Source organism: Bombina bombina, chromosome 3 (genome assembly GCF_027579735.1).
Source record: "Bombina bombina isolate aBomBom1 chromosome 3, aBomBom1.pri, whole genome shotgun sequence".
Classification (NCBI taxonomy): domain Eukaryota; kingdom Metazoa; phylum Chordata; class Amphibia; order Anura; family Bombinatoridae; genus Bombina; species Bombina bombina.
In genome coordinates, this window is record NC_069501.1 from 711,787,272 (window position 1) to 711,801,112 (window position 13,841).

A 13,841-nucleotide genomic window follows, 5' to 3' on the forward strand; every position below is an offset into this window, starting at 1 on the left:
GATCTCAAGATCCTAAATCAATTCATAAGAGTTCCATCCTTCAAGATGGAGACCATTCGGACTATTTTACCAATGATCCAGGAGGGTCAATATATGACTACCGTGGATCTAAAGGATGCGTATCTACACATTCCTATCCACAAAGATCATCACCAGTTCCTCAGGTTTGCCTTTCTGGACAGGCATTACCAGTTTGTGGCTCTTCCCTTCCGGTTGGCCACGGCGCCAAGAATCTTCACAAAGGTGCTAGGGTCCCTTCTGGCGGTCCTAAGGCCGAGGGGCATAGCAGTGGCGCCTTATCTAGACGACATTTTAATTCAAGCGTCGACTTTCCAACTTGCCAAGTCTCACACGTACTTAGTGTTGGCCTTTCTAAGATCTCATGGGTGGAAGGTGAACGTGAAAAAGAGTTCTCTTATTCCTCTCACAAGAGTTCCATTCCTGGGAACTCTGATAGATTCGGTGGACATGAAATCAAAGATTTTAACCACCTGCCGAGCTCTTCATTCCATTCCTCGGCCGTCAGTGGCTCAGTGTATGGAGGTAATCGGACTTATGGTAGCGGCAATGGACATAGTTCCGTTTGCTCGCTTGCATCTCAGACCACTGCAACTATGCATGCTCAAACAGTGGAATGGGGATTATGCAGATTTATCTCCTCAGATAAATCTGGATCAAGAGACCAGAGACTCTCTTCTTTGGTGGTTGTCACAGGATCACCTGTCTAGGGGAATGTGTTTCGGCAGGCCAGCGTGGGTTATTGTGACGACGGACGGCAGCCTACTGGGCTGGGGTGCAGTCTGGAATTCCCTGAAAGCTCAGGGTTTGTGGACTCAGGAGGAGGCCTTCCTACCGATAAATATTCTGGAATTAAGAGCGATATTCAATGCTCTTCAGGCGTGGCCTCAGCTGTCTTCGGCCGGATTCATCAGGTTTCAGTTGGACAACATCACAACTGTAGCTTATATCAATCATCAGGGAGGAACAAGGAGTTCCTTGGCGATGATAAAAGTTTCCAGGATAATCCGATGGGCAGAGACTCACTCTTGCCATCTATCAGCGATCTATATCCCAGGGGTGGAGAACTGGGAGTCAGATTTTCTAAGTCGTCAGACTTTTCATCCGGGGGAGTGGGAGCTCGATCCGGAGGTGTTTGCTCAACTGGTTCAGCTATGGGGCACACCAGAATTGGATCTGATGGGGTCTCGTCAGAACGCCAAACTTCCTTGTTACGGATCCAGGTCAAGGGATTCTCAGGCAGTACTGATAGATGCTCTAGCAGTTCCCTGGTCGTTCAACCTGGCTTATGTGTTTCCACCATTCCCTCTCCTTCCGCACCTGATTGACAGAATCAAACAGGTGAGAGCTTTGGTGATTTTGATAGCGCCTGCGTGGCCACGCAGGACTTTGTATGCAGACCTGGTGGACATGCCATCTCTGCCACCATGGACTCTGCCACTGAGACGGGACCTTTTGATTCAAGGTCCATTCAAGCATCCAAATCTAATTTCTCTGTAACTGACTGCTTGGAGATTGAACACTTGATTTTATCAAAGCGGGGTTTCTCTGAGTCGGTCATAGATACCTTGATTCAGGCTCGAAAGCCTGTCACCAGGAAGATCTATCACTGTTGGATACAAAGATATCTGTCTCCAAGAAGGATTGGAGAAAGGATTGTCCGCTAGTTCCTTAAAGGGACAGATATCTGCTTTGTCTATCCTGTTGCACAAGCGTCTGGCAGATGTCCCAGACTTTCAGGCTTTTTTGTCGGGCTTTAGTTAGAATTAAGTCTGTGTTTAAGCCTGTTGCTCCGCCATGGAGTCTCAATTTAGTTCTTAAAGTTCTTCAGGGGTTTCCATTTGAACCCATGCATTCCATAGATATTAAGCTTCTATCTTGGAAAGTTCTGTTTGTAGTTGCTTTCTCTTCGGCTCAAAGAGTTTCTGAACTATCTGCATTACAATGTGACTTGCCTTATCTTGTTTTCCATGCTGATAAGGTGGTTTTGCGTACCAAACCTGGGTTCCTCCCTAAGGTTGTTTCTAACAGGAATATCGATCAGGAAATTTTTGTTCCTTCTCTGTGTCCTAATCCTTCTTCTAAGAAGGACCGTCTGTTGCACAACTTGGACGTGGTTCGTGCCTTGAAAATTTTATTTGCAGGCAACCAAAGATTTCCGCCAATCATCTTCTTTTTGTCTATGCTGGAAAGCGTAGAGGTCAAAAGGCTACGGCTACCTCTCTTTCCTTTTGGCTGAAAAGCATCATCCGTTTGGCTTATGAGACTGCTGGACAGCAGCCTCCTGAAAGAATTACAGCTCACTCCACTAGAACGGTGGCTTCCACATGGGCTTTTAAAAATGATGCTTCTGTTGAACAGATTTGTAAGGCTGCGACTTGGTCTTCGCTTCATACCTATTCCAAATTTTACAAATTTGATACTTTGCTTCTTCGGAGGCTATTTTTGGGAGAAAGGTTTTGCAAGCAGTGGTGCCTTCCGTTTAGGTTCCTGTCTTGTCCCTCCCTTCATCCGTGTCCTAAAGCTTTGGTATTGGTATCCCACAAGTTAGGATGAATCCGTGGACTCGGTACATCTTGCAAAAGAAAACAAAATTTATGCTTACCTGATAAATTTCTTTCTTTCCAATGTACCGAGTCCATGGCCCGCCCTGTCCATTCAAGACAGATAGTATTTTTTATGTAAACTTCAGTCACCTCTGCACCTTTTAGTTTCTCCTTTTCTTCCTTGGCCTTCGGTCGAATGACTGGGGGGTGGAGTTAAGGGGGGAGCTATATAGACAGCTCTGCTGTGGTGCTCTCTTTGCTACTTCCTATCAGGAAGGACAATATCCCACAAGTTAGGATGAATCCGTGGACTCGGTACATCGCAAAAGAAAGAAATTTATCAGGTAAGCATAAATTCTGTTTTTCTTCAACCAAGACTTTTTTTATTTTAAATGGTACCAGTGAGTGCTATTTTTCCTCAGGCAGCAGATAGAAGATTTCTGCCTGGAGGTTGATGATCTTAGCAGTTGTCACTTAGATCCAGAGGAGTTCCCACAGAATGGCTGAGGAGTACTTGAGAAGCTTCAGTGTGGGGGACGTTTTTCATGCTACAAGCATTGAGGTATGTTCAGTCATTTTTTCTGGAGACACTCAGAACTGGCTGACATAGTTCCCATGAGGGAAGGGGTAAGCAGTAATCCTACATGTATGAAGGGGTATTACTGGGACCTGTATATTATGGGTTACAAATGCAGCAAAGAATGGCAGCATGGTTGACACTGGTAACATAACGTTTTGATGAGGAAACGGTTTATGTTTAAGGGCAACATAACGTTTTTATGTGGAAGCATTTTTATGTTTGATGGCACTGGAGGGTTTCACATGGCTTATAGGTGTATTGGGGAATACTAAAAACCCACATGGCTAGTTCCTATACCGCTTTTCAGCGGTTTTTACTAGGCAGAGAGACATCGCATAGGATGGGGGGGGCCTAATTTCGCACCTCAGATGTGCAGTTGATTTTCATATGAAGGCAGCAAGCTCCAGCTCCGGTGGGCCTAAGCTGAAGACATAGACTAACAAAGTGATAGCGAGGTGCAGGGGGTTGCTATTCTATTTTTTGTAACGTTTTTGGGTAACGTTTTTTCTCATAGAGGGTTAATTGTCCCTTACTTGTGGTGCAATCTTAGGTTACAAGATAAGACACATATATGCTAAAATTTTGAGAGTTATAACATTTTAAAGCAGTTTTGGAAAAATTGTACGCTTTTTTTACTCTTAAAGGCGCAGTACCGTTTTTCAGATTGTTGTTTTTCTCAATTTTTGTGGTTACTACTAGCCTGATCAACATGTCTGACATTGAGGAAAGTCAATGCTCTATGTGTTTAGAAGCCATTGTGGAACCCCCACTTACATTGTGTCCCTCATGTACTTAAAGGGCCTTACATTGCAAAGAACATATTTTAGGTGATAAAAGTATGTCTAAAGATGATTCTCAGTCTGTAGAGAATCAGGTTATGCCATCCAATTCTCCCCAAGTTTCACAACCTTTAACGCCCACTCAAGCGACGCCAAGTACTTCTAATGTGTCTAATTCTTTTAACCTGCAATATATGCCTGCAGTTATGTCTACTACCCTTACAGAGGTATTATCTAAACTGCCAGGTTTACAGGGTAAGCACAGTAGGTCCGGTATTAGAGTAAATGCTGAGCCCTCTGATGCATTATTGGCCATCTCCGATGAACCCTCACAGTGTTCTGAGTGGGGGGTAGGGGAATTTCTGTCTGAGGGAGAGCTTTCAGACTCAGGAAATGTGTTCCCTCAAACAGACTCGGACGTGACGGCCTTTAAATTTAAGCTTGAACATCTCCGCCTCTTACTCCGGGAGGTTTTAGCGACTCTGGATGATTGTGACCCTATTGTAATCCCACCAGAGAAATTGTGTAAAATGTATAAATAGCTAGAGGTTCCTACTTACACTAATGTTTTTCCAGTCCCTAAAAGGAATTCGGACATTGTTACTAAGGAATGGGACAGACCAGGCATTCCGTTCTCTCCCCCCTCCTACTTTTAAGAAAATGTTTCCCATATTTGACACCATTCGGGATTCCTGGCAGACGGTCCCTAAGGTGGAGGGAGCTATTTCTACCCTGGCTAAGCGTACAACTATACCTATTGAGGACAGTTGTGCTTTTAAAGATCCTATGGATAAAAAATGAGAGGATCTTTTAAAGAAATTGTTTATTCATCAGGGTTTTCTTCTACAACCTATAGCGTGCATTGTTCCAGTTACTACTGCAGCAGCTTTTTGGTTTGAGGCTCTAGAGGAGTCTCTTAAGGTCGAGACCCCATTAGATGATATTTTGGATAGAATTAAGGTTCTCAAGTTAGCTAATTCTTTTATTACTGATGCCGCTTTTCAAATGACTAAATTAGCGGCGAAAAATGCAGGCTTTGCCATTTTAGCGCGTAGAGCGTTATGGCTTAAATCTTGGTCTGCTGATGTATCATCAAAATCTAAGCTTTTAGATATTCCTTTTAAAGGCAAGACCCTATTTGGGCCTGAACTGAAGGAAATCATTTCTGACATTACTGGAGGTAAAGGTCATGCCCTACCTCAGGATAAGACTGTTAAGATGAGGTCTAAACAAAATAATTTTCGTTCCTTTTGAAACTTTAAAGGTGGACCCTCTACTTCCTCTTCCGCCACAAAGCAGGAGGGGAATTTTGCACAATCTAAGTCAGTCTGGAAACCTAACCAGGCCTGGAATAAAGGTAAACAATCCAAGAAGCCCGCTGCTGCTACCAAGACAGAATGAAGGGGCGGCCCCCGATCCGGGACCGGATTTAGTAGGGGGCAGACTTTCTCTCTTCGCTCAGGCTTGGGCAAGGGATGTTCAGGATCCCTGGCCTTTAGAAATTGTGACCCAGTGGTATCGGCTAGAATTCAAGGATTTTCTCCCAAGAGGGAGATTTCATCTTTCACGTTTGTCTGTAGACCAGACAAAAAGAGAGGCATTCTTACGCTGTGTAAGAGACCTCTATACCATGGGTGTAATTTGTCCAGTTCCAAAACTAGAACAAGGACAGGGGTTTTACTCAAATATGTTTGTGGTTCCCAAAAAAGAGGGAACCTTCAGACCGATTTTAGATCTCAAATGTCTAAACAAATTTCTCAGAGTCCCATCGTTCAAGATGGAGACTATACGAACAATTTTACCAATGATCCAGGAGGGTCAATATATAACCACTGTGGAGCTGATGGATGTGTATCTTCACATTCCTATCCACAAGGATCATCAACCATTTCTAAGGTTCACCTTTCTGGATGAACATTATCAGTTCGTGGCCCTTCCTTTCGGGTTGGCCACAGCTCCCAGAATTTTCACAAAGGTGCTAGGGTCCCTTCTGGCGGTTCTCAGGCCACGGGGCATAGCAGTGGCGCCCTATCTGGACGATATCTTGATCCAGGCGTCAACTTATCACCTGACCAAATCTCACACGGACATCGTGTTGGCATTTCTCAGAACTCACGGTTGGAAAGTGAATATAGAAAAGAGTTCACTAGTTCCACTAACAAGAGTTCCATTCTTGGGAACTCTGATAGACTCGGTAGACATGAAAATTTTTCTGACGGAGGTCAGAAAGTCAAAGATTCTAACTACTTGCCGAGCACTTCAGTCCATTCCTCGGCCATCAGTGGGGACGTGTATGGAGGTCATTGGGTTAATGGTAGCGGCAATGGACATTGTTCCGTTTGCTCGCTTTCATCTCAGACCACTGCAGCTGTGCATGCTCAGACAGTGGAATGGGGATTATGCAAATTTATCTCCTCAGATAAATCTGGATCTATAGACTAGAGACTCTCTTCTTTGGTGGTTGTCACAGGATCATCTGTCCCAGGGAATGTGCTTCCGCAGGGCAGCATGGGTCATAGTGACGACGGACGCCAGCCTCTTGGGCTGGGGTGCAGTCTGGAATTCCCTGAAGGCCCAGGGTGTTTGGACTCAGGAGGCGTCCCTATTACCAATCAATATTCTGGAACGGAGAGCGATATTCAACTTGCTTCAAGCGTGGCTTCAGTTGGCTTTGGCCAAATTCATAAGATCCAGTCAGACAATATCACGACTGTAGCATATATCAATCATCAAGGGGGAACAAAGAGTTCTCTAGCGATGATAGAGGTTTCAAAGATAATCCGATGGGCGGAGACTCACTCTTGCCATCTATCAGCAATCTATATCCCAGGAGAAGAGAACTGGGAAGCGGATTTTGTAAGTCGTCAGACTTTTCATCCGGGGGAGTTGGAACTCCATCCGGAGGTGTTTGCGGCTTTGATCCATCAATGGGGCACACCGGAATTGGATCTGATGGCATCTCGTCAGAATGCCAAACTTCCTTGTTACGGGTCCAGATCAAGGGATCCCCAAGCCGTACTGATAGATGCTCTAGCAGTACCTTGGTCGTTCAACCTGGCTTATGTGTTTCCTCCATTTCCTCTCCTACCTCGTCTGATTGCAAGAATCAAACAGGAGAGGGCTTCAGTTATCCTGATAGCGCCTGCGTGGCCACGCAGGACTTGGTATGCAGATCTAGTGGACATGTCATCTCTGCCACCGGGGAAACTGCCATTGAGACAGGACCTTCTCATCCAAGGTCCGTTCCAACATCCAAATCTAAATTCTCTACAGCTGACTGCCTGGAGATTGAACGCTTGATTTTATCTAAGCAGGGATTCTCTGAGTCAGTCATTGATACCTTGATTCAGGCTCGAAAGCCTGTCACTAGGAAAATTTACTATAAGATATGGCGTAAATATCTTTATTGGTGCGAATCCAAGGGCTACTCATGGAGTAGGGTTAGGATTCCTAGGATTTTGTCCTTTCTCCAAGAAGGATTGGAGAAGGGATTATCAGCTAGTTCCTTAAAGGGACAAATTTCTGCTTTGTCAATTTTACTACACAAGCATCTGGCAGATGTCCCAGACGTTCAGGCTTTAGTCAGAATCAAGCCTGTGTTTAAACCTGTTGCTCCGCCATGGAGTTTGAATTTAGTTCTCAATGTTCTTCAAGGGGTTCCGTTTAAACCTATGCATTCCATGGATATTAAGCTTTTATTCTGGAAAGTTTTGTTCTTAGTTGCTATCTCTTCTGCTCGAAGGGTGTCTGAGCTTTCTGCGTTACAATGTGATTCGCCTTATCTTTTATATTCCATTCTGATAAGGTGGTTTTGCGTACTAAACCTGGATTCCTTCCTATGGTAGTTTCATATAAGAATATTAATCAGGAAATTGTTGTTACTTCCTTGTGTCCTAATCCTTCGTCTAAGAAGGAACGTCTGTTACATAATTTGGACGTGGTTCGGGCCTTGAAGTTTTACTTACAAGCCACCAAGGATTTCCGTCACACATCTTCCCTAGTCATTGTTTATTCTGGAAAGCGTAGGGGTCAAAAAGCTACGGCTACCTCTCTTTCTTTTTGGCTGAAAAGCATCATCCATTTGACATATGAGACTGCTGGACAGCAGCCTCCTGAAAGAATTATGGCTCATTCTACTAGACCGGTGGCTTCCACATGGGCTTTTAAAAACGATGCTTCTGTTGAACAGATTTGTAAGGCTGCGACTTGGTCCTCCCTTCATACCTTTTCCAAATTTACAAATTTGATACTTTTGCTTCTTCTGAGGTTATTTTTGGGAGAAGGCAGTGGTGCCTTCCGTTTAGGTATCTGTCTTGTCCCTCCCATTCATCCGTGTCCTGTTGCTTTGGTATTGTATCCCACAAGTAAAGATGAATCCGTGGACTCGTCGTATCTAGTAGAAGAAAAGGAAATTTATGCTTACCTGATAAATTGATTTCTTCTACGATACGACGAGTCCACGGCCCTCCCTGTCATATTAGACAGATTATATTTTTGTTTTCGAAACTTCAGTCACCTCTGCACCTTTTAGCGTTTCTTTTCTCTTCCTATACCTTCGGTCGAATGACTGGGGGTGGTATATATATATGCGCCCTAGAACGTTTTTTTCTGCTGCCTTTCTTTTTTCATGCTCTTTTTTTGTAGCATGTTTAGTTATGCATGCCAGAATTTCAACTTTAATATATGTTCATTGAAATCACGCTCTAAGTTGTTTTTGCAATCAGACTTGCACACGTCAACGTCTCTTTTTGCGTGTTTTTGCTCGTGTGTTTCACGCGTCGGGTGTGCACTCGGTCTTAGATTATTTTTCTCTTTAGATTTTTTGCGATTGGGTTTACACACGTCGGCATTTGTCTTTTGGAACTTTTTTCATATCGATTTGAGATTCGTTCTACGGGGTGCACGCTTGGTCTTTTGGCGTGTTTATTTTTAAACACCATTATTTTTTGGTGCGCATTGTCTTCGACTTACATTGCGCTTTGGGGGTTTAGTCTTCCCTTTCCTTAGCATTATTTTTTGCTATTATGGAGCAACAAACATTTTTACCTAAATTGTCCCTAGACACCGAGTTTCCCGTACACCTTTCTACCAATATTAAAGGGCCATAATACCCAAATGTTGAAACACTTGAAAGTGATGCAGCATAGCTGTAAAAAGCTGACTAGAAAATATCACCTGAGCATCTCTATGTAAAAAAAAAAAGGACTTCTAAGCAGCAAATCAGTATGTCTGTCCTGGGACAGCTAAGGGGTTGAGCCTCATGCACGCTCATGTTATTTCCCTATTCAGTTTAAAGGAAGTTTACTATGAAATTTCATGAGAGTTAAGTCAAATCTCATGAGATCATAGTAAATGAGTTCATGACCTCAGCACTGTTGATGCTGATTGGCTGCAGTTAATTTCTTCATTTTTTTTTTTTTTTTACCTGCAGCTGGGCAGCAGCTGAGTATAACATTTTACACAGAACTTACTCTGCTGAGCTGAGGAGATTGTGAGGTAAAATATCATCTTCCTTTTTTTACATAGAGATGCTCAGGTGATATTTTCCTGTCAGCTTTTTACAGTTATACTGCCTCAGTTTCAAGTGATTTATCTTATGAGTATTATGTCCCTTTTAGAGTTTTTTTTTTGTAAATCAACTGAAGTACCTTCTTCAACTTATTTATGTGGCTTATGTTTAGATTCATGATCTCATTCTGATAGATCTAATGTTTCTAATACTTCTAATGTTTATCAAGGTTATAAAGAACCTACTGTCCTTTACATGGTGACGAGGATGTAATTCCCTCAGCTATGAATACATTTTTTTCTACAGCTATTTCTGAGGCTTTATCTGCCTTTCCTCCTCCTAACAAATGTAAAAGGTCAGTTCCAGTTTTTACCTTCCACTTTCAGTTGAATGTTCTGATACTAGGGATACTGTTGTATCTTCTGATGGTGAAATTGCCTCATACGCTGAGGAATCTTTGCTTGAAATTGAATTTGATAATTCATCCTTTTTATTTAAATTTGAGTATATTTGCTCTTTTAAAAGAGGTTTTTAAAGCCTTAGCGTTTAAAAACCCTAAGCCTGCAGATTCTAAATCTTGCAGTCGTTTAATTTCAGTTAATAAATCTGTGTCTAATATCCCTGAGATTTTTCCTATAACTGATGCAGTTTCTGATTTAATTTCCGAAGAATGGTCTAAACCAGGTGTTTTTTTTATTCCTTCAGCAAAGTTTAAAAACTTATACCCTTTACCATCTGCTTTTTGGAGATATGGGAAACCATTCGTAAAGTGAATGGGGCTATTTCTACTTTTGCCAAACAAACTACTATTCCTTTGGAAGACCGTACTTCTTTTTAAGACCCTCTTGATAGGAAATTAGAATCTTTCATGAGAAGGTCCTTTTTACATTCTGGTTATGTTCTTAGACCTGCTATTGCTGATGTATCCACAGCTACCTCTTATTGGTTGGATAGTCTTGCTCAGCAGTATTCCTCTGATCCTGCTTCCTCTAATTTGCTAAATTTGCTGAAACATGCAAATTCATTTATTGGTGATGTTATTTTCGATGATATGAAAATCAATGTTAATAGCATGTCTCCGTCTTTTCTATCCTGGAAGGTCTTCTGGCTTAAATCCTGGAATGCTGACATTATTTCTAAAACTAGATTGTCTCTTTCTTTTCAAGGAAAGAAGCTTTTTGGTTGTGATTTAGATTCTATTATTTCTACGGTTACTGGTGGTAAGGGTGCTTTTCTTCCTCAGGACAAGAAGTCCCAAGGGAAATGTAAGGCTCATAGTCATTTTCAATCCTTTTGTCAGAACAAAGTTCAGAAATCTGACACTTCCCAGAGACAAGGTAATTCCAGTAGTCTGGAGACCCTCTGTCAACTGGAACAAGTCTAAGCAGGGTAAGAAATCTATCCTAGTTTCCAAGTCTGCATGAAGGTGTGGCCCCCGTTCCAGATGTTCTGGTAGGGGGCAGATTAAAGCTTTTTCAGGAAGCTTGGTTTGTCTGTCCCAAATCCTTGGGTTTAGAATATTTTATCTCGGGGTTACCGGATAGTTAAGATCAAGGCCTCCCAGAGGAAGTTTGTCCAATGTTCCAATGAATCCTGTAAATGCACAGACTTTTCTGCAATCTGTCTCAGACCTAGAGGAAATTGGAGTGATTGTGCCAATTACTTTGCTGAAACAGGGAATGGGATTTTATTCAAATATATTCATTGTCCAAAAGAAGGAAGATACTTTCAGACCAGTTTTAGATCTAATGACTCTAAGCAAGTTTTGTAAGGATTCTGTCTTTCAGAATGGAGTTTCTCAGAACTATTCTACCTTTTGTGCAGCAAGGTCAATTTATGCCCTCAATACATTTAAGGGATCCTTCATATTCCTTTTTATCCCAGAACATTCGGCATGAAGGTACTTCAGGACGCAATGTCTGGTCCCACCCTCTTTTATTATATAGTGGACTCCACAGCTTGGGTGTTGGATCTCACATGTCAAGGCTTGTGAACTCACCACCTTATGAAAGAAAACAACATTTATGCTTAATTGACACATTTTTCTTTCATGTTGGTGAGAGTCCACAAGACCCTCCCAATTTTTATTCTAACCAATGCTTCTGGTATGCACTTTACATTGCTTTGTTGTCCCTGCTCTTCTTTTTTCCCCTCCTTTCTTGGCTATACGTCAGAATGAGGGGAATCAGGAGATGATAGGGATTAAAGTTCTTGATGTGGCGGTTGGTGGAGTGGAATTTAGTCCCAAATGTCAAGGCTTGTGGACTCTAACCACCATGAAAGAAAGACATTTATCAGGTAAGCATGAATTATTTTATTTTTTTGCTTGGAAGCAGATACTGCTTTTTTTGTAGTTGAAAATTTACATTTAAAACCTGCTAGAAACTAGGGGGAATCTGTCTTTCTCCAAGATCTTGCTAAAATGGTGTAACAACAGAGAAGATAAAAATAGCCAGTTATTTCTGTGTTCTAAGTATGCCTTTTGTTGAAAATGTGAAATAGTGTAGGCAGTGTTTTTAATCCTCAAAATACCCAACTGGACAGGTAATGAGAAACCCTTGATCAGTAGAGCTTTAATGGCCAGACAGCTTAACCAAACATGAAGATTAGAATCTACCTCCACATTTCCTCCATCACAAAGAAGAATGGTCACATAAAATTTGGTGTAATAATAAGGGAGTAAAGTGCCATTTAAGTAATATATTAGGAAAGATTTCCAGCCTATTTGCATTAAGTAGAGTTCCCTTGGTTGATAGGACTGCACCCTCCCAAACTTTTTTGTGCACTTCCACACCAAAAGCTCTACCCTAACTTCCCCATTGCCACAGGACATTCTTGGTGAGGTCAACTGTTAATGCCCTATAGTGAAAACCCAGAAGTCTGATCATTGGACCAACACTTCACCTATGCTCCCGATTGGTCTTCAAGCAAGGCTTTCTAAAAAAATCCTCAAGATCTTATAAAAATAATAATACAGCTTTAGATACTGAAACTGAAGGGGGGAGAGGCTTGCTTTACCTTCATCCACTCTGGTTCCTCACAAGAGGCTCTCCAGGCTTCAATATGAGATAATCTAGCTCAGTTATATTTCAAGACATCTGAGGCTGCCAGACCTACGGTTGCTCAAGTTCTGTTTAAAATATTTGTATCCTAAAATATATTTAGGATACCCTGTGCAAGTTTCAGATTATTCCTAGGGAAAGACAGTGGGATACACCTGAATATATGTTATATTAGGAAGTAGTGTCATCTTTGCAGGTGCAATACACCACAACCAGGAAACTTCCTTAAAATCACAGCAACCAACTTAGTCTTGGATGTCCTTTACTAAATAATCAAAGTTGATAGAGAGAACAGTACTGTAATCAGCTAACCGATATATATCCCCCATATGTTAATCTAATCTTCTGTCCAATCAAACCGGTACAGCCTCTTGAGTACTTCCAAGCCAGAAGGATCAGACAAACTGATTTTACAGAAGCTTTAATGCTCAGGAGGTTTCTATGATGAAAAAAACCCTAGCCAAAAGTTATTTTGAGGATGTTAAGAGCAGGAAACAATCTTTGCGAAAATGGTGATCTTCACTTAGATATTACCTTTTTTTATAATGTACTTTTTGACAACTAAAATCATCAGCAATCTTAAGCACATGGTCTATTTAGTAACACATGTGTAAAGAAATATTGATAATGCTTTACTTAAATCAGAATATATCCATCAGTTTGGCTAAATGTTTAGAAAATGGTAATGCTAAGTTTTACCTGTGGTTAAGTTTCCAATCATTTTGAACATGTGTTTCTCTTTCAGAACCCAGGAAAGGCAGGTCCTGACACTCAGAGCAGTACTGCAGAATTAATTACTGGACTTGTGCAGCTGGTGCCTCAATCAAGTATGTCAGAGATTGCACAAGAAGCTATGGAGGTAAAGGAAGTTATTTCTGCTTAGTTATCTTCTAAACAAAGTCCAGTTAAAAAGTAGCATTATTTACTAAATATCATTTCATGTGCGAAAGAACGTCCTACTTGTGTCCTACTAGAAAACTAGCATACAATTGTAATGACTGGCCAGGTTTAATGGATAATTTAGTTGATGTCCATTTAATCTTAAAAGGATATTCTGTTTGTTCTCCATTTTAAAAGGATCTATTAAGTATAGTAGTATTGCATAATCAACAGGTACATAAAAAAAATATAACGCAGTAGCTATTTTTCTGTCAAACTGAAAGTTTTACTTCAATTTGCTGGCCCCCTGTTCATAACATCAGAGACTCCTAAACTTATGCACTCTGAATTCTCGCACATGTTCAGTAGTAGCTAAAAGTGTGCATATAAAAAGATTATGCACAATTTGATTAAATAAGCAACCTGGAAAGTCTTTTAAAACTGTTCTGTCTGAATCTTGAATGTTAA

The 13,841-nt window shown here is 41.4% G+C and overlaps 1 protein-coding gene across 7 annotated transcripts in view; it reads left to right on the forward strand.

Annotated features, from left to right (window-relative positions):
- NF1 (neurofibromin 1) overlaps positions 1-13,841 on the forward strand; it is a 1,508,106-nt gene that overhangs the window by 663,801 nt on the left and 830,464 nt on the right. For all 7 annotated transcript variants that reach the window (XM_053707520.1, XM_053707522.1, XM_053707523.1 and 4 more), the window contains exon 14: positions 13,240-13,353. In XM_053707520.1, the coding sequence (XP_053563495.1) occupies positions 13,240-13,353 (114 nt within the window). The remainder of the gene's footprint in view (positions 1-13,239; positions 13,354-13,841) is intronic.